The 20,828-nt window shown below is 47.8% G+C and overlaps 1 protein-coding gene across 1 annotated transcript in view; it reads right to left on the reverse strand.

The window, feature by feature from the left end:
• Positions 1-3,858: 3,858 nt before the first annotated feature.
• CD81 (CD81 molecule) overlaps positions 3,859-20,828 on the reverse strand; it is a 33,247-nt gene continuing 16,277 nt past the window's right edge. The window contains exons 3-8 of the mRNA XM_036383767.2: positions 14,649-14,746; positions 11,777-11,851; positions 9,020-9,127; positions 8,342-8,437; positions 7,939-8,028; positions 3,859-7,247 (exon numbers count right to left, since the gene is read on the reverse strand). Of these exons, the coding sequence (XP_036239660.1) occupies positions 7,185-7,247; positions 7,939-8,028; positions 8,342-8,437; positions 9,020-9,127; positions 11,777-11,851; positions 14,649-14,746 (530 nt within the window). The 3' untranslated portion in view covers positions 3,859-7,184. The remainder of the gene's footprint in view (positions 7,248-7,938; positions 8,029-8,341; positions 8,438-9,019; positions 9,128-11,776; positions 11,852-14,648; positions 14,747-20,828) is intronic.

Raw genomic sequence — 20,828 nt, forward strand, 5'->3', positions numbered from 1 at the left:
TTGCTAGAATTAAATCCTACAAATGGCCTTGAAATCCCTTGTGGGGTGGGTTTTCAGAATTCAGTGCTTGATACCACCTCTCTTCTACATTGAGTTTACCTGCTTTACTTTGTACTTTCATTTGGTCCTGCAACAGATTAGATTTATTCCAATGCTGTTTACCCATGTTGGCGCTATTTTCCCCTAAAGTAACTACATGAAATTAGTTCCTGTGGAGCGAGTTTTAATGCAGGCAGACTATGAAGGTCTTTATCAACTGCATTCTTCGCAATAACAATGTTACTGCCAGCCTATAGAGAACCTGCAGGGAGACACCACAACCCCTTTTTTTTGTTAGCAACATTGCATGTGTGGGAGGGAAGTCCTTTATGAGCAAAATTAATACTCTCCGCAATTACTCCAGTTGTTTAAAAGAAACAAAAACAGTTGGGGGTGTCTGTTCATCTTGATTTAACTACAGAATATTTGCACCAAGAAAACCCTTTTCCCAATCTTGCTGCTTTTTCCCTTTTTCCTATCCCTGCCCCAAAGTGCTTGATACTAAAAAAAAAAAACAAAGCATAACGAAAGGCTGAAAAAGGTACAAAAAAACCCCACAGAACTCTAGAACTCCCCAGATCTCTTGTTCCAACAAGACCTGTGGGAGCACCATCAACCAGCACTGAGCCTTGCATTAACAGCATGAATCCTTGCTGGAGGAAATCTCAGCAGTTTGCTTGCAGCCAGCAGGCAGGGTGTTGTGTGCATGCCATCTCTCCTGGCCCAACACCAACACCTCTCAGTACTCAGCAAAGCTGTGTTCTGGCATGAGGGAATGCCCTAGCAAAGCAGGACCAAGAAACACTTAAAAAAAAAAAAAAAAAGTAAAAGGTGTGATTAAACTGTAATTAGAAGTGTTACTTGCAACCACTGGCACTTGAGCTGGGTCATCTAAACCCAGTGAGAAACACCGGGCAGACCACAGTGGTTGCACAGCTTTTTATACCCTCTAATGTGTTTGCAAGTGTGAAAACAACATGGGTTTCGGTTATGCAGCAGTTTTAGCACCTGGGAGGTATTTTCTGTTTGCTCCAGGTCTCTGAGCACTGAAGTGAAAGCATCAGGCCACCAGAGGTCAGCTCAAGGGGTTGCCCCGAACAGCACTTCTGCATCCCATTGCTTAGGTTACGCCCTGTGCAAGGAAATGTGATGTTCTGCATCCCATTGCTTAGGTTATGCCCTGTGCAAGGCAATGTGATGTTCTGCATCCCATTGCTTAGGTTATGCCCTGTGCAAGGAAATGTGATGTTCTGCATCCCATTGCTTAGGTTATGCCCTGTGCAAGGAAATGTGATGCTCCCCAGGCTGAAACTGGGGCGTAGTCAGGAAAAATATGCAGCCTCTATCTAGTTCAGGTGCACAGCATGGTACTTACAGGACTTGGAGTTCCCAGCCTGTGTCTACCACTTGCTCAAGAGCTGGTCAGGTGGGTATATGTTTCTCTCTCCCCTTCAGCACCCACTGGTGGCAGATGGTTCCTCCCTGGGGGCTGTAATTTCACTGTTGCCTACTGCCTGGTACAGCCACAGTTCCCAGCCCTACCACAGCCCTGACAGTGAAAGAGGTTGTTGAAATAGTCACCTTTTTTCCTCCCATAACTGGAGAGGCTGTGCTGTCATGCCCAGCAAAGGAAGCAGTGGTTTGGAGCAGGAATGTGAGGACAGCCACCAACACATCCTTCATCCCTAAGCCCAGCAAGCAGAGTGGCAGGCAGAGGAGGGTGCAGCCACATCCAGCAGTGAGGGTGCTTTCCTCTGCAGAAACCTCCACCATCAACAGCTCTGGCATGAGAGAGCTGGCTGGATTTATTCCCTCCTGAGAGAATATTGCAACTCTTGGTTACAGCTTTGACAACCTCTGATTAGGAAATGGCATGAGCAATTTATGCATGTTAATCACAGTAGTCTTAGTACGAGACAATTAGGCTCATTGCTGCTTAGAAAACAAACAGCCCAGATGAAGCTTACGAAACAGAGATTGCCAAAGCAAAAAATACCTCCATAACTTCTCATTAGAAACACTCTAGGAGGTTTTAAAAAGAAAAAAAAAATAGTTTGGGAGGGAGGAGGAAAAGAATTTCCACTGGGAAAACATCCTGGCATGGTCCAGTTTAGAAAAATTCATGCTTTTATTTTTAATTCCTGAAAAATCTTGTTTCACAAGGAAAAAAAAAAATGTTCCAGTCACATTCCTAGGCAGTGGAATTCCACAGTAAGGTCTCCAGTGACTTTCCAGGTCCTTCAGACCTCTGGAGAAAAATGTTAAAGAGAAGTGTAAGCCAGGGTTGTCTGTGCAATATGAGCACAAACAAGCTGCAAGCACTGCATCCACCCTTCCCTTCACACTCGCTTATCCCTGTGGCCTCACGTGCTCTGACATGGCAGGACTGCTGTTTTCCAAGGATAACCCATATCTCCACACAACCTTAAAGGGGCCTGTTTTCCCCAGTCCTCTCCCAGTATCATATTCAGCTCATCTGTTTCAAGCACATCAATGCTCATACTCAAACCTGAAGAGCAAATAAAGGGGACTGAAGTGCAAACAAAGGGGACCTTCCCCACTTGGCTGGGGAAGGTTTAAGATCCCAGCTATAATTCCAGGCTAAGGTCCCAAGGCACACACCCTGGATGCTAAATACATGCTGTGCTTTGCCAGTTAGTCTCCACTATTGTTTCTCCCCCTTGAACACCAGCCTGGGTCTGACAGTGACTCACATCAGCTTAATCCTAGCTCCAGAGGCTGGAATAATTTTATCCCCATCTGGAGCAACAATGCAGTGTCACAATCCAAACATTTTAAAGCATGAAGCAAATAGCATCACATTCATGGGAAACCACCTAGAGGGTCAGCTGAGGACGGTCTTCCCTGCAGCCCCAATTTTGCTTGAATACAAGAATGAGACATGCCCGTTCCCTTGGAAGACGTGGCAGAAATCAGTACGCGATGGAAGGAAACAAGATCTGACAACACATCATTAAAAATCTACTAACAAGGGGGAATTGCTTTCTTTTTTTTGTTTATTGTTTTTAAATATCACTTTTTTTTTTTTTTCTTTCCAGAAGTCATTATGTCCGACTCCATTAACATTCAGGTAAACAAGTGAAAGAACAACAGATGGGCATGATCTCGCAGCACAGGCACAGCCGCTGGGAGCAGGGCTTGCCTTTCTTTGCAGCAGCTCAACGTTGTGTTCCCTCCCTGCCCTCCCTCCCTCACCTTGTACCCCCTCCCTTCTCTGTACCAGCACGGGTGATGGCTGGCAGCTGCTGCAGGACATTGCTGCTTCAAACACAGAGCAAAGTCCAGGACAGGACACAGGAAGGCAGGCAGCTGAGGGAGGGATCACAGCACCTGGCTGCCCACCTCACTCCCAGCCAGGCTTTCCCCTGATGGTGCGGAGGGGCAGGCAGGAGCAGCAGCAGTGGCATTACCAGCCCAGTCCCCATCCAGATGGCAGCACAAGACATTTTGGGCAAATTTTGGTCACTTTAGGAGGAGCCCCTCAAGTGTGCACAGGACTACCACCACACCCCCCTCCACCCCAGGCCGAATTTCAGCATAGTCATTCTTTCTGCAATCCACAATGGCTCCCCTACAGCTGTGCCCCCCTTCTCGTGGGGGTGCACAACTGCAGCAGGCACTATTTCAGGCAAGCAACCTTTCTGCCTTCCCTCAGCACCAGTCCAGATGCATACTCAGCCTGCCTGCAGGCCCCCCTCCCAGAGGCTGTAAAATCCCATGCTGTCAAAGCCAGATTCACAGAGCATCTTGGTGTTAAGGTTAACTGGTTGTAAAATTGCAGCAGTTCATCACACTATGCACACTATGAGAAATGTTTATTAAATTGATTTTTGTTTCATTTCTTAAAAAAAAAAAAGGCAGAAAGAAGTTAAACACACTGCTTTGTGGCATGCTCCACAGTATGAAAAAATCCCAAGCATTCAGTTGAGCTGTCAGCGGCTCTGTTTGACCTTTGGATGCGGTCTTTGAACTCAGACCTGGACAGTTGACACTCCTCATCCCCACCTCAGCTCACAGCCATTTTCTCAGCTGCCACTAGCTCCAGGAGGGATGCTTCCATGGAGAGGGAGGGGTCTGTATTTACAGCCTGCAATTCCATCCTTTTCTTCCCTGGGGCTGTGGAGAGGAGCAGTACAGGGTGCCATGTTGCATACACAAAGGCACAGTATGCAGGAGAGGCACTGGGCAGAGCAGGGGTCCTGCCTAGTGCGTTTTCCCCCTTCACCTCAGCCAGCTTTGGGACTGACCAACTGGCAGAAGAACCCTGTGGCTTTTGGATCCTGCGGGCTTGCAACTGGACGAGTCCCCTCAGCCCTTCATAGCTCCCTTTCTAGTTTGTGTTAACTCAGGTCCAGCTTCACAGGAGACCCAAGTGGGTAGTTTTTTTCAGAGAGGGTTTCTCAACAATTTCATTGTTCTTAAGCATGATGGTTCCTCTCTGTCCCTGTTCTCCCAGGGCTGACTCCTCCAGCTGAGGACCATTCCATCAAGTGTGGGGACTCAGCTGGTAACTAAAGAAAGCATTGTCCTCTCTGCAAGCATCCTTCTGTCTCTGCTCCCATCACCCTTCTCTAGCTGTTCCCCTCCTTGAGCACCTTTCCTGCAGCAGCCACTGAAACAGGAGATGGCTCAGGAAGCTGCCTCTGGGACTCTCCACAAGCCACCTCTGAAATGAGCCAGATGGGGAACTGTACACCCCCTGTGGGACACAGTCTGAGCAAACTTCCCGCTCTTCCTCCTCTCTCAGCTCTCAGATTCCCTCTCCAAGTACCGCTTTCTCCCAATTGCTCCTGCCTGGGACAGCTCAAACCCTTAAAGTACAATGTCTGAGGACACACCTGACCTGCATCGAGACCCAGTCTGTCTTCAAACAGAGCTCCAGCTATGTACACAGCATCAACTGAATACTGAACAATATCAAAAATACGGTATAAGGAAAAGAAAACAGAATTGAAATGCTTAATGGCATATTTATACACATTTACCAACAGTCAACAAAAAAGGTGGCAAGTTACACATCCATTCTGTATGCTGACAATCCTGATGCACATAGATGTAAACACACATGCTTGGATGATGCATATACATATGGCCACGTAACAGAGTAGATGACCTGAAGGAGCTACGCTGGGGAGCAGGGGAAGGGGTTACCTACTGCAAAACCTCACCTCATTCTCAATGTGCACAACATGGACATTCAGGGCAGTGTTGCTTTAAGGCTATTTCTAAGGCTGAATCTTTTCTTGTCCAACCTCTCAATATGAAGATCTGTTGAAGCACTTCCTCCTCTTTACCCAGCACAACTTGATATATATATATATCTATATATATTTACCTATATACTTTTTAAAGGCCCTATATACTAAAAGGCAGGAAGAGGAAAGGGGGGAGTAGAAGGGAAGAAAAACTTCTGAATGGATCAATTTGCCCCAGTGCAGGAATCTTCTATCCTGTAATGGCAACAGCCATGACAGCCACGTGCAGTGGACAAGGTACTAGTTTGAAAATGATTGATTATCACAGGCCTCCCTCCCTATCAGATCTGAAGCTCTCTGTTGTGACAAAGGGGGAGAAAAACTTTAAGAAACAGAAAGACTCCTGAAATGGGGAAAGTGATCACTAATTTAAACTCCTCCCCTCACCTGCTTCAAGGTGGCAAAGGAGCTGAGATACTATAATTTCCAGCTCAAGTGCCTGTACGGCTAAGGAAAAGGCTTTGCTGAAAAATATATATCTATAGAACTATACATATAGATCATCTTTTTAGTGACACTCTGATTTTATTACATAGCTCCTGGGTCACTCTCCCCCTCTATCTACATGGTGACAGAGTGGCATATAAAAGAAGCCACAGACATCAAAGTGATAACCAAAGTTACCAGATCACAAGAATGTGTTTCAACTGGTGTGATCTAACATGCTAAATTACCTTGATTTTATAAGCTGATCTGCTGTTAATATAACTGGAAGGTCTTAAAAATAACCTTTTTTTCACAATCAGATTATGACAATTTCTCAGCAATATTACAGTGTGTGACAATATGCTATAATTAAGAATAATTTCACTGAACAAGAGAGTGATGCAAAGATGAAATTTTAAGCATGTACACGTATGGTTGGGAACACCCAAGCATCATCCTGCAGTACATAAAAGCAGGATTTCTAAAGTCAAGGACTTTTTTTTTTATGTTTTCTTCTTTTCCCAGTATCATTTCTATGTGAGCATTAGCTTAACAGTGGAAACTTGGTATAGGACTAGATTCTCCTTGAAACATATATCTATAATGAAACACTGAAGGACATTAAAAAAGTAATTTAATTTTCAGTTTGTTATATTTGAAAAACTGGGACTAAAATTCACCCCCAGCCGCTGACCTTTTAATGCAATGAATCAATGCAACTGAGCCAATTTATAAAATTATAGCCCCAAGAAAAAAAAAAAATCACAAAACCAAAAAACATTTTTACTCAGAGAGTAAAACAGTTTCAGCATGACTTCTGTTAAGGACTGACCTACCAATGGAAACAGGCTGCAGAGAACAATGCCTGTGTTTCCCCTGGGATACATTGCACCCAGGCAATGGAGCCTGCATCCTTTCCCCTCCGTTCTCCCAGGCTTTGGACAGTCAGCCAGGCTTCCCTATGGACAGCTTGGAAACACCAGGGAGGTGGGGTGATGGCTGGAAAAGATGAGTACAAATTAACAAAAATACTGAATTCTGCCTCAACATCCAATCAAAAAAGTTGGTAAAACCAAGGCAAAGTTTTCTGAGACCAGGCTGCACCCTTCTCCTCCGCACATCTTCCACCAGTGTTACTTCTGAGTTACTGGGGGTGGGGAAGGAGGAGGAAGGACTTGATCTCCTGCTACAGCAGCTTTCCCATCACACAAAACTGATGTGTAACTAACTCAGCCACAAAGATACGGGAAAGTTTTATTTATTAAAAAAAAAAAAAAGTACTTCAAAATAAAAATGATAAGTACTGTATGGTAATATTGGAAGCATATATACACAATTTTCTTTGTCTGTTGTCGAAATGTCTCCTGGTCACTCGGTGGCACTTGGGGTCCCCTCTAGCGCCGTCCGCCCTGATCCCCCCTTCCCCTGCCCGGCTCTCACGGCTCAGTAGACGGAGCTGTTCCTTATGCCACAGCACAGCACCATGCTCAGGATCATCTCAAAGATCTGTTGAGAGACACAGGGACACCACTGAGGCAACAACCAGTACGATGCAAGAGTTCTCCCCATGCCAAGGTCCCCCACTCCACATTAACACTCTCATGCCAGAGGTAAGGGCAGGGATGCTACACCTTTGTTGCTGTTTTCATATGGAGTTGGCCAATTTGAGATAAGGCACTGTCCTCCCATCTCTCACTGGCAGCAGTGGTGGTACCTGACAAACTTTTTGGCCAACAGCTACACAGCAAATGCCTCGAAATCCCGCCAGCACTACAACCCAGCCTTTGCACAGATGCCATGTTACACCCCCACAGCCCCCAGCCCTCACTAGGGAGCAAACCCAACGGAACAAAGCAAGCAAATCCCTCCCCACTGCAGACCCCAGCAACAAAACATGGCAGCCTGTAGAACAAGTGGTTTTGGAGGAGGTTTCAGTGGTGCTCTGCCTTTTTGGCTGGGTTTGCAGGTGCTCCTGCTCTACTGAGCTTGCCAGGTGCCTCCCCTAACATCCTGACTCCCAGAGGGATGATGAAGCCCTTGGTCTCGCCATGTTCCAGGGCTCTGTGGTGCATAAGGCTGGTGCTGCATGCAGAGTTCCAGGGGCACCCAGAAGAGAGGGACAGATCCAGCCCAGCTGGAAGAGGACCAGGTTGCCCTGAGGTGGCTTTTCCCTGTCCCACCAGGCTGTTACACTTACCATGATCACAGCAACCACGACAGCAGCGATACCGATCAGGTAGAGCTTCCCAGAGAAGAGCTCATCGATTTTTTTGTGACAGTTGGTGTTCTGAGGCAGAGAAGCACACCAATCAGTCAGCCTGCTTTCCCCACAGCCACCCCCAGCACCAAAAAAGGCAGGTCAGCTTCCCCCTGGTCCCATTTATGTCCCCAGGTCCTGGCCCCAGGACTTCCAACCAGACTTCACCCCTCTGCACCTGTCAGTCCCCTCAAGCAGGAACAGCAAAGGAAGAACCAAATGGGAACCTTTAACATCTTTCTACACCATCCCCAAATAAATGAAATCTCTACCCTTTATCTATTTTCCAATAAATCCCCAAATTTCCTTGGCAGCAAAGGTTTCCTGAAGCAGCTGTGTCTACCTCAAAAAAGCTTTTCAGGGAGTCCTTTCGGCAGAGGTCATCCCTCCACACAGGAGTGAAAGTTGCTGTCATAATATCAGAACCACAGCAGTCCAGCTACATGGAGAGAGAAAAAAAGAAGTAATGGAAAGCCAACATCAGCAGACAGCAAACACTTCTGCAATGCTCTCCCCACCATTACACATTCTTTAAGTCACCCAAGATTGAGGCGGCATCTTGGAGGGGGAAACAAGGGTGGGGAATAAGTCACCAAACTGACTTCTTTCCATGCAATGCAGTTGCTTCCTACAATAGTCCCAGACAGATCTGGCATGGATTTTCTGGAGGAGAATGAACCCAGCTCTCTCCAGGGATTTTGTTTCCTGCTGAATGGACCAAGTATCAGGATTAATATCCTGATACTGTATCCTCAGAGCTACATTCTTCTTCCACTGAATTTTACTTAAATCAGGAGTGCTGAGCTCAATGAAAGGCAACTTAATCAAAGTTTGGTCTATACTTCCCAGCACCATGTGATGGAGAGAATACTGAAGAGAGCATAGTTCTGCTTCTTAAAATGTAACAACAAACTTGATAGGCTAAGACCTGCACATAGTATCTGCACTTTAGACTCTGCTTTTCCCACCCATTTTCCTGACTTCCATTATGAATTCTCCAGCACAACCACCACCACCTTACCGTTTCATGGAAGGTCTTCACTACAGCTTTGGCGTTGCTTGCATCTGGTTCTCCCATGAGCGTCTGTTGAAGTGCTTGATCGTAGAACTGCTTCACGTCTTTGGCTATCTAGGAAGGACACAGGAAAACTCCTTTTCAGCCAGAGGAGGAGGAGGAGGAGGAGGAGAGAAAACCTATCCAGCAGATGTGCCTGAAGAACAGGTTCCCTCTAATAGCATTTGGACTAAGATGAGCAGTTTTTGAATAGATTTGGACACCATTTGTTTGCACATGAAAAAAGGCATGTCTTTCATAGGGCTCCAGCTGTCACAAATATTAAGAACCCCATCCACCAGCCAGCAAATTTCAGACAACACTATCCAAGACCTCCACAGGCTCTGTCTAGGAGATAAAGACAGCCAAGGCCAGGAGGGTGAGCCAGAAGTTGAGATAGCCTTCAGCCCACGTGGATGTGCTGCTGGGCTCAGGAAGGCAGAAACATCTCATTTTGAACCACACATAGACAAAGCAGGCAGCCAACACAACTCCCACTGAGGCTGCAGAAGCTGGACATGCTGGAAAAGTCAGGAGGACGTGGGGTGCACAGGCAAGGCTGTCTGTAAATATAGGCACCTCAGCTTACTGAGTGGCTCAGAGGGGATGGCAGGAATTTGGGAGAGATTGCTCACTAAAGCCTGGTCAGACAGCTCATTTGGGTCAGGAAGCTTAGGTGCATTTAGATGCATTTTAAAACCCTGGCTGGGTCCCTACAGACACGGCTATCCTGTAAGTGGTTATGTGAGACACCTTATTCAAACTCTAACCCTGCCACCTGGCTGCTGAACTGCAGCCACCCATGAGGGCCTGCTCCACAGTGCAGAGATCTCCTAACTTTTAGGGAACTGGCCTTATGACTCTCCTCTAACACCTTTCAACAATTTGAGAGAGAGAGGTGAAAGAAGGCCATGCAAAAGAAGCAAAAGAAAAACATAGAAGCAAGGAAGGGAAAATGCTTTCTGGAACATCTGCTCTTGGCAGCACAGGCTGGATTAGCATACGAAAAAAGAAACTGCAGCAAGATGATGCACGATTTCAATCAATTATCCCAGAACTCTTTCATCACTACTCAAAAAAGCTTGCTTTGGAGGATGATATTCTCCAACCAAACCATTTCATTCTCGTACATAAAAATAAAACTTAAAAAAAAATCCTATGTATTGCCTCCCCATTCTGAATTTACAGCATCTCCAGAAGGCAAGCTGAGGGAGAGACTGCCTTCAGCTTTGAGAAAAAGTGTCCCTTGTGGAAGCATCTCTTGGTGGCTGGGGTGATTCAGTGCTTCCCTCACAGCCTGTGCTGGTCCCAACCAAGGCAGGGAGAAGCAAGCCTGCTTTGTGAGCAGGGATTTCAAAATAGCCCATTCATCATCAAGGCTGCAAAACTAGCTGATGCCAACAGACTGCCACCCTTCATTTTAAACTGCAAAATTAATTTTGGGGGCTGAGGTCATCACTTCTGTATTGGAAAATCCTAGATATCTCAGCTAGTGGCCAAGCTTCTTCTCCCCAGGATGGGACACAACAGCTGTGGGGTCCCTCCTTACTCAGCCTTCACTTTGTTTTGCTGTCGGTTGCAGTTGCACATCTTGGACTCTTCAGGATTCACAAACTAACATCTGCAGGAGGCACAGCCCCTCTACAGAGGTTAATTAGTTCACTAAAGTTGCTAGGAAACAGCACTGTGCCTGCATAATAATGTTTAGCCACAGAAGAGTTTATTCCAGTGAAGTCCTGCTCTCTCCCAAATGACTATAAGGATGTTCCCATTCACACGGAGCCTGGGAGCCATTGCTCACATGCATGAGAAAGCTGAGCAGGCCAGCACCTACTTACACAGCTGGCTAACATCTCTTAGGAAAGTAAACACATTTCCTACTCTGCCAGAGAGTCTAACCTTGGCTTTGAGCACAAGCAGTCCCCTTCTCTCCTCCAAACCCCTGAGGCCCAGTGATCAGCACCCAGGCTGCTGCTTGCTGCAGCACAGCCACAGATCCCATGCACAGGCAGTTCTGCATTTTGAGACCAAACCCCTGTGTGTGAGCACATGTGACCACAATGAAGGGAAGGGGAGCAGAAATAGAAGGGGAAAAGCTGCAATTTCCAGTTCTACCCTTCAGCTGAGCTCTTCCAGACAGGAAACCTTATCTGAGCAGTCCCTAGCAGGGTGCCTAGCAGGACAGACACAGGACTTGGACCCCTCCTGTGTGCAGAGCACATGGATGACAGCAAGCCCAACGCTGTGACAAATGGCTGAAGCGGGTTATATGGCACTGGGGAAGAGCAGGAAGCACCAGCAATGCCGTTAATGCAGGCTCTCCCTGCACGGCATTCCCGCCCTTTGGCACTTCCCGCCCGGGCTCGCTGCTGTTCCCTGGCACTGAGGAGGTGCAGATGGCTTTCCTTCACAACTCCATGCACGAATCCACTCCCCCTGCGACTGACAGCGTGGCAGCTCGGAGGAGACCCAAGCGAGACAGGCTATTTTTACTCGAGACATCGCACCACATACCCTAAGGGCAGCTGCTCCTGTCAAGTGCTCACATTTAAAGTTCATCAGCCCGGCCAAGAGCAGTGAGGTGGCCTGCCCAGGTCACACTGCTAACCCAAGCCCCTGTTACCCAGTCTGGGAGCAGTTTGTGAGCAAAACAGCTCATGCTAGGATCTGCTGCAGTTCTGCTCCAGCCTCCCACTCCCACAAACACAGGTTTTAGAGGCTTACTTGGTCTTTGTTGACAAAACCCCAAATTCCAGCCGCAACTTCGCAGGCAAACAGGATCACCAGGCAAGTGAAGAACTGCAAAGACAAATCAAGAGAGGGATCCTTAACATATCTGCAGCAATTAGGTGAGGAGAGGTGTGGAGCAGCACTTCCACTGACAAATCAGAGCAAGGTGTCATCTGACTTGAAACCATTTTCTCTCTCATACATGCACTGAGCTCAAACACATTTTCCTGTAACTCATCACATGCCACCCATGTAACACAAGATACACTGCTCTGCTTCATGCACCTGCAGGACCATCCAGACAAGGTTTCTGCTCTGCCACAAATGCTCTGAGGACTGGAATTGCCAGTGCAGGGTTAAAAGCACATTTCAGCTGCTGAGGAGCTGGGGATGTCAGGCTGTGATTTATGGCCAGCTCTCTGGCATCCACAGCCCTGCAAGGCTACTGCAGTTTTTTGCATAAATACTAACAATGACGTTTTCCCACAGTCCCACCCTGTTTGTGCAATTCCAGCATTCCTCTCTGCCATCCTCCCTTTTTGTTCAGATCCCGGGAACACATTGTGATGGCTGGTCACTTGGACTGGGAATGGGAAGCTGTAAACTCATACACCAGGGTCACATGAGAAGGCACAGAGAGGCATGCTCCATAGGCAGCCAACATCATCTCTGTGACAACATCACTCAGTGACTTCTTCCTGGGAAAAGCCCCAAAGTGGGAGAAGTCAAGAAGCAAAAGAGGTGAATGCAGTCAAGGACAGACAAAATTACAGTACAGCATGGGAAAACAGCCCCTGGCTCCTGAGCAGACTCTGTTCAAAACACATCCAACACATTTTCTCCAACAACAGATGAAACAGGAGCTATGACCTGGCTCTCACATGCAAAAGCAAAGGGTTTTTAGCAAAATGGAAACAAGACTATTAACCTGACAGCAGGAAAGGACTTCCAACATCCTTGTCCGGTTCCTGAACAATCGACTCCTATGTGAACACCTAGCTATTCCTAATTTTGTAGGAACATCTTTGAAAGACTAGGTCCCACATCCCCCCCAAGGACTCACACCACCCTAAACCTTGGGTGCAATGCTACTGTAGGGCTGGTTAAGCACTAGGGCTCACTCCTGCAGTGGTTACCCTTCAGTGAAGGATGGTTCATTTATCCCAGATGTGGAGGTACGACTTCCTCCAGATTCAGTTCTCCTGTAAGCCAGCTCCAGAACACCAGGAGATGCAGCTTGATGCTACAGGAACATAGTGGTGGTCCTGGCCAGGCAGCTGGCTGTGTCCAAGCCCCTTCCCAGGGAGCAGAGCCTGCTCCATGCCAAGTGGCTCCCTCCTCTCTTCCTTAGGTCTTGCTGCTCAGCTTCCATGCCACCTTTGGCACAGGATTTTAATAGCATGGAGCTTCCTGTACTTCTCCCTTTTGCAGTAAGCCCAAAGTCACTCCCTCAGCTAGGTGGAAAAAAGGGGAGCATGGCTGCTTCCCTAAAACACCCCAAGGATGCTGCCTGGAAATGTCCTTGGAACACAGTGGGAGCCTTGGCCAGCAGAAAGCATCCTCATGGGGCATCTCCAGACTTGTCTTGGCAAGCCAAGGTGTGAGCAAACACGGGCAGTGCACAGCAGCTAGAGCTGCTAATTTCAGCCAGAGCAGCCGGTTTCCCTGTCAGACCTTGGGCACCTTGTACCATCTGCCCTTCCAATCCTCTAACTTCAGGAGGGAGTGAGAAGTACTTCAGGGTCGGTCATCACTTGCATTAACAAAACAAAATAAAAATCCAAAGCTGCCAAACTGTGCTCCAACAGTTTTGGAGTTGTGTCAGATTTGTGTGCAGGCTCCTTGTATTCCCAGCAGCTGGGATAATGCCTGCAATCTCCTACTGGAGCTCCCATCCACTACATTCAGAAGTGTTTTATCAGCATTAGGCAAAAGCATCCCCTTATTTTTGGGAATCAGCAGCAACCAGAGGTGAAGTCATCTGCAAGAGTGAGGCAAAGCAGCTCCATTTCCCAATGTCCCAGCTGAGCCCACATCTATGAGTTGCTACACCACTACTAAGAACCCTCCAGCCCAAAGAAGCCAAGTGCTGGAAAGTCATTTGAATTAAAAAAAAATTAAAAAATTATGTTTTACCCTTCCAGTTTTACTTTTTATGCATCATGCTTAAACTGAACCACATGTGAGAACTTGCTTTAAATAAATGGGTCTCCCTTGCTCCCAAGGTAAAGGCTTTTGGTGTGGCTACAGTTTATCCAATTAGGCTCATCCCGTGCCAGGAATCCTGAGCTGCTGCCTTGCATCAAGGACGCCTGTAGCACTTCAGTAATGGATTTTCCAGGATATACCTAGATGTTCTCACTAAGAAATTATGGAAAGTCTTTGCAGTTTCCTTGTCCAAACAGATAAAAATAGTAGATGACCCCTTAAAAGAACTAGAATTGCTACAGGCAGCCTTGAAACAGAGTGAGAAGGGATGCTACAGGGGACACCAGGTAAGAAAGAGGGGTTAGTGGGTGCTTGGTAAGTCAGCCAGACCATGAAGGGATAACTGCCGGGGAGGGGGGGTTCGCATGTAACAAAGAAAGAGTCTCCAAGAATCCTGCTGATCTCACCCCTTCTGCCCTGCAGCCAGGCACAGGCAGGACACTGCAGCTCAGCCAGAGCTCCACAGGCTGGGCAGAGAAGCCCTCAGCCACGCAGCACTGCCTTGCTCCTTGCAGAGGTCACCCAGCTCCCACCTGTGTGCTCACACATCCTCCCAGCCCCACTCGCTGGGAAAGACCCCAGCAAGGGAAGCACAGCCATGTGCCATGCAGCAGGGGGATCAGGGTGCCAAGTGACTCCAAAGCTTTGTGTCTCCTACCGTTCCCAGAAGACACTGAGACTCCTGAATGGCACCGTAGCATCCCAGGAATCCCACGAACATCATGACAGCCCCGACTGCAATCAGGATGTAGATACCTGCAAGGCAAAGTGAGAGGCAGACACATTACTGCACAGCTCTGTCCAGCAGCACCCTCATGCCTGGCTGGACATTCTGGCTCCTGGGGTGGATAATTATGGTTGTGCAGAATTAAGGCTCAGGAGGTGTGAGGGCAGGAGACATAGTAGAACACAACGTACATGAGTTGGGTCTCAAAGTGTTTGAAGCTGCCAACACTGGAGCTTTAATAACTCCATCACCTCCAAAATGAGAGGAAACACAGAGTAGCACTAGGCAGAGGATGTAGGAGGCATGACAAGAGCTCTACATCATCCTCACAGCTGTAGCAGGAGTTACCCTGGCACAGTGTTTTAAATATTTAAGCAGAGATAGAAATTATTAGTTAGCGTATCTTGTAAGATAAACAGTAAGGCACATAGTTTATTTATACTAAACATCATACAAATATTTATCTAGCTAACATTTTAAAGGCAGATGAACCATATAACCAAGGGGAAAGTACTGCTTAAGCATCTCACTTAAAATCTGGTGCTTTTTTTTTTGTTATAGGTTCTTCCACAGAGAATACAACATTTTTTACTTTAACTTATTTAATTTGCACAGGCAACTTGCACCGTAACTAGTTCAAAGCTGGAAATGAGGCATTGGGAGTGGTTCAGAAAACAGAGGAATAAAAGTTTATTCATTCAGGAAACAAGAGCTTATCTCAAGTCTGCTGCCGCGAGTAATCACCATGGTCTCACCAACCACGAGACTGGTGAAGCCATAGTGATTACTCAGCCAAACACTACCAGATCAGTTAAATTTGACACAGCTTTTTGCTGGTGTATCCCTTATATTTAGTGCATTTTTGGTTAACTAATGTTCTCAAGTATTGTGGTTCTACTACCCTCTAAGTGAATCTTATTTCCCATTCAAAAGCAATTTCATACATGCAAAAATTACAGATCAGGTAAGACTGCAGTCACTATTTCTAATGGACAATGAAGAAAACAAAAGAATCATGATGAGGGTGAAAGAACATGGGACATCCCAGAGGTAACAGCAACACAGTGAATCTTACTAGTGGTTGGGAGACACATCCCTTCAATGAAATGTTTTCTTCTGCTATGAGTGAAAAAGTTTTATAGTTATTAATCAGACTGTCAGCTCTCCTTTAGGAACAGCCCTAACATATAAACAGACCTCAAGATTAAAACTGTTTGTACATGCTTGTGATGTTTAAGGTTTTTCTTATCTCTGCAGCTTTTAAACAATTTTCTGATAATTAAAGTGCAAAGTCTAAAGGCCATGCACCGAGAGCAGAGTGAAGTCAAAACCCTTCTCTAAAACACCAGATACACAATAACGGTCTCCACTTGTTTAACATTCCCTTACAGATCCTTCAAACTTAGGAAAGGCTGGACTTTGGCTCCCGCTTCTTCCCTCTTTGAAACAAAGCCCACCAGCACGCCAAAAGCCCAAGCACCAATGCCAGGGCTGACTTGGCGAGTGGCGGTGACGGAGAGGCCGCCCCAGCGGCTCCAGCACGCTCCGGCGTGTCCCAGCAGCACCGTGCTCACTCTATTTTTAGGCCCTGCAGGAGGGAGGAAGCCAGCTGCAGGGGAAGTGCCACAATGGAGCATGCTGACCCCGCAGGAAGCCCCTCTTCACAAAACCTGATGGGATCTGTGGCCGGAGACACCGACATCCTCGCGGCAGCACTGTCAGCGACGGGGCCGGAGGCGCGAGCTGCGCCTCCTGAGGGGTTCTGAAGGGGCTTCAGCAGCGCCCGGGAGCCATGGAAAAACAACAGGCAAAAAGCTCCCCGAGTGGGGATGAGACACCTCCTTAGGTGAAGGTGTGCAAAGAAAGGAAAAACAAGCAAAAGAAACCTCCCAGGAGAGCTCCTTGGAAAGGACAGGCCAGCAGATGAAGTTGTGTAGGCCTGTCTGAAGGGAAAGGAAGTGGTTTTGTCCCAGTGGCTGGAGATAGGATGAGGTGGAGCAGCTGGGCAGGGAGACAGCATGGCAAACAGTGGGCTGGGCTGTGTGCAGGACAGAGGGGCCCCAAAGGGCTTGGAGGTGGTGGGAAGGCATTAATAAGCCCTGTACAAAGAAGGCAGTCTGCTGGACACCTGCCAAGCCCTAGAGAGACTGATGGAGGCTGTCAGACACTGCATAACTTCTGTCCCACAAAGAACAACATACCAGCAGTGGTGTCCCAAAAATGGTCTGCTCACTGTCACCAGAAGCTGCTAATGCCCAAGAATCAGCCCTCACCACTCCAGCTTGTACCAGCAAAGCTGCTGGCTTGAGTTTTCAACCCAAACCATGGCAGATTTTTCTATTTTAAGCGCTGGGCAGTTCAACTGACAAGTCTTCATCACAAGTCAGAAAATCAACTTTCCTCATCCCTGAGTGCAGCAGTTTCTGACTTCTTCACCCATTAGGACAGTAGAGAGAAGACAAAGCTGTGCTAGGGGCAAGTCATTTCCACAACTGACAAGTCACTATTCATGCTAACCACCCCAGTATATGGGTAACAAGCAGATGCAGCACATTTGAAGACCAAGCAGCATGATGCTGAGACCCCAACAACAAGGTCACCACAGACAGAAGGTTTTGTTCTAATTTTTTTCTAAATAAACACTGAAGGCACCTTCTGGGCTGAACAAATATTACCAGATCACAGTCACAGGGCAGCCCATATTGAAGGGACCTCAAATGATGACCTGGTCAAACCTTTTGTGAGACTGGGAACCTTAGGAGAGACTATGCAGAACTCTGCCCAATTATATCTTGAAAACCTCCAGTGATAGGGACTCTATCATGTCCTGGGGAGGTTTTTCCAGTGAATGATTGCTCTCATTGTAAAAGATGTTTTTCTGATATTGAGATCATCAGGAAAATACAGGACCCACTAGTGGCTAGGAAAGCTTTGCTCTGAAAACTAGGAAATGAAAGCCCAGTGAGACCCTCAACTGATGGAGGAGACTAAGAGGAAACACAGACATTTGCTGTTTTAGAGAAGCTTTCCAGTGACCTCTGTACTTGCTTCTTGCTGGGATTTCTGGCAGCTTCAAAAAAACAAAACCAATCCTGACCTGCTGAACTCCCACCCCAGGCAGGCTGTGCAGACCTTGGACTGTCAAGTGACATCCTGGCTTCCTACTTCTCTCCCTGCTCTCACTTCACCAGCTCCTCATCAGAGCCAGCACGGCTATCAAGTGAGGAAACAGCAAGAAGGAAAGGAGGGGAGGGGAGGGGAGAAGATGTGCACCACGTGCAGCTTCCTGAGCGGAGCCCAGCGGATGCGGCCGGTGCGCTGGGAGCAGCAGGAATGTGCAGCCAGGCGGGGGAGAGGGCAGCAGTGACTGGCCTGAGCTTGGCAAACCACAAAAAACCCCTGGAAGGTTTTTGGAATAAAAGCCAGCTTCATTCCCAGGCACAAACAAGTGGCTGTTATGGAGCTGCCTTTTGTTACCGAGGGCCAGAACACGACAGCCTCTCCTGGGAGGCAGCAGAGCAGGACTCTGAGCTGGAGCTTATTTAAAAACAAGCACAAAGTACTTACTGCAAAAATAGCATGTGCAATGAGGAATGCCAGCGGTGTTTTGCCACAGAAATGCCATGCTGAAGGCTGAGAAAGCAAAGGAAGGCAATCCAAGTGCCCAGCCACATGCTTTGAATGGTGTTTGTTTTCCCACACCCATCCTTCCCCTCCAGGAATGGGGCTGGTGGGAGGGTCTCCACTTTCAGACTGGATGCCAGGCAGCTGGGGGACTATTTCACAGCAATCACAGTGCAGACTGGAACGACCAAGCCCTTTTCCCAGAAAGCAGCCTGACACATCTTAGCTTTCGTTCCTGGCACACAGGGACCATGACGCCTGCTGTGGTTTTGGGCTCCGTCTCTGTGAGCAAGGCACCTGTCATCCCATCCTGGGATGACACATTATCCTCCTCACAGTCACAGGAGACTCCTCACAAGCCTCTCCCTCCTCTGTGTAAGCATTTAGGGTTAACCCCTAAATCCTTTCCTGGGTGAGGAACTCATGACTACAATGGTTATTTGCTCCTTCAGGGCTCCACCCAAACTGGCACAATTTGGCAAGAGCAAGGCTCCATCTGCCTTTCACATGCCACTTCCCAGCTCATTTTTACTGCAGCTTTCTCTGGGGTTTTACAACAAGCAGCGCTGTTTGCTGTAAACAAAAAGGAAAATGAGAGAGGTATAAACTGCAATCTGCAGTGCCTACAGCCATGCTGCCCCCTCACCCAGAAGCAGTGCATGAGAGACCAGCTGGAGCTGCAGCCACAGGTACAGTGAGCAAATCATGCACAGGTGTTCACGGTACCAAGGCACCTCCACATCCCTGAGCAGCACTACACTGTGATTTCTGACCCTATGGCACGGTTCTCTGATAAGGCAGCAGCAAGAAAGATTGCTACAACTGCCACACATAACCAGCCCCACACCAAAGCAAGCTGTGAGCCTCAGGACCTGTATCTGGGAGTTGGAGAAGTCAGAGGAGGGGAGTCAATACTGCCTGGAGTCCTCTATCTCCTTCTGAGATGGAGCCTTCGAGCAGAAAGCTTTAGGAGAGAGACCAACCACTCTCAGCTTCACCTCCTCATCTGAATTCCAAGCATGATCACAGGAGCCATGATATGATCTCCTCCCTCAAGAGCATCATGACAGGACATGATGATCAGAAAAAGCAACAGCAGTGGGCCAAACACCATCCCTCTTTCCCCAGTACAACCAGGGCATGTGCTGCTTTAGGCTGCAGGGATTTTGTAAAGCTTTAGCAAAGCCCTTAAACATCAGAGACAGGAAACTGATAGTAATTGAGCACTTCTCTTGGTTTGATGCTAGGTGGGAAAGAGGAAAAAAAAGCAGCCAAGAGGCCAGCTTAGCACCCAGCTTAAGCAGAAGATGCCTCCGTGGAGGGCGCTCTACCTGCAGGCCAGGTAGGAATCAGGATGCTCAGTTCTGGGAGCAGGGAAGGGAGCAAAAAAGGCAGTATTCAGTGTCAGTACTTGCTTTGGCATTAAAGCAGCATAGCTGGTTCTTGCAGGGTTGTAAAACCCATGTTCTGTCCCTGCTGAGAAATAAAAAAAAAAAAAAACAGGAAGAAATAAACAGTCTTTAAAAAAGGACACGATGAAAAAACAAATAAAAGAAGGAACAAGCACCACAGTGTCCCTCTAAAAGAAGCAGGGAGCAGGCCAGCCCTGGCTAGCTCTCCTCCCATGCCCCCTCCATGGCCATCAGAAACGCTGTGCAGCTCCAGGCATGGGCATTCCTGGACAGCACCCTACTTCTCCCCTCATTTAAATCCTTTCCCAGCATCCTTAACTCATTTGGCTAAATGGAAGCCAGCCACTGCCTCCAGGTCACCATGGCAGTATTTCCAAAAGACAAAAAAGAAATCAAATAAGAACACCCTCCCCCCCCAGCACGACACCATGCTTCCTGGGAAGGCCAGGCAGTTCTCCAAGCTGTGCCTGCCCTCCCCATGGGATGGGCTTTAAAAAGGGGCTGAGAACAGACAAAAGAGAGATGTTTATTCTCCCAACAGGCTCCTGTGGGGAGATTCTGCACATCCAAGAGTTTTGCAAGCCTCTGAGGAAAGGAGGGAGGCTTCAGTGCCACCCTCCTGTTGCTCCTGGCTTGGAGATGCTGAACTCCACTGGGCTTATCACCACTGCTGCTGCAGGGAAGGGTGGAACCATTAGACACTGGCAGGCAGACTCCCTCCTGCCCCACACCACCCATTGGGGAAGAACACCCTTCCCAGTAGCCAAAGAAATGACCACGATGTTCCTCCTGGCAGCTCAGGAGCAAGTTACAGGCACAGTAGAAAGTCCCTTCAGGGCAGGGTTGGGGCAGGAAAAAGATGGCTGTGTGAGCCAGCCAGCAAAGCAGGGTCTCCCAGACATTTTTGTCCAGTTGCCTGGTGGAATTGGCCCAGCAGAGCTGGCAGTGCTTTCTTCAAAGTGGGGCGAGAGAGAGGGGGGCTGGAAAAAGAGAGGGTTTGCTGGAAGATGACAAGTGGGAAGCCCCTCCATTCCTCTCCACCCCCTTTCCCAAGGAAAACATTGCTGCTCTGTAG

Source organism: Molothrus ater, chromosome 6 (genome assembly GCF_012460135.2).
Source record: "Molothrus ater isolate BHLD 08-10-18 breed brown headed cowbird chromosome 6, BPBGC_Mater_1.1, whole genome shotgun sequence".
NCBI lineage: Eukaryota > Metazoa > Chordata > Aves > Passeriformes > Icteridae > Molothrus > Molothrus ater.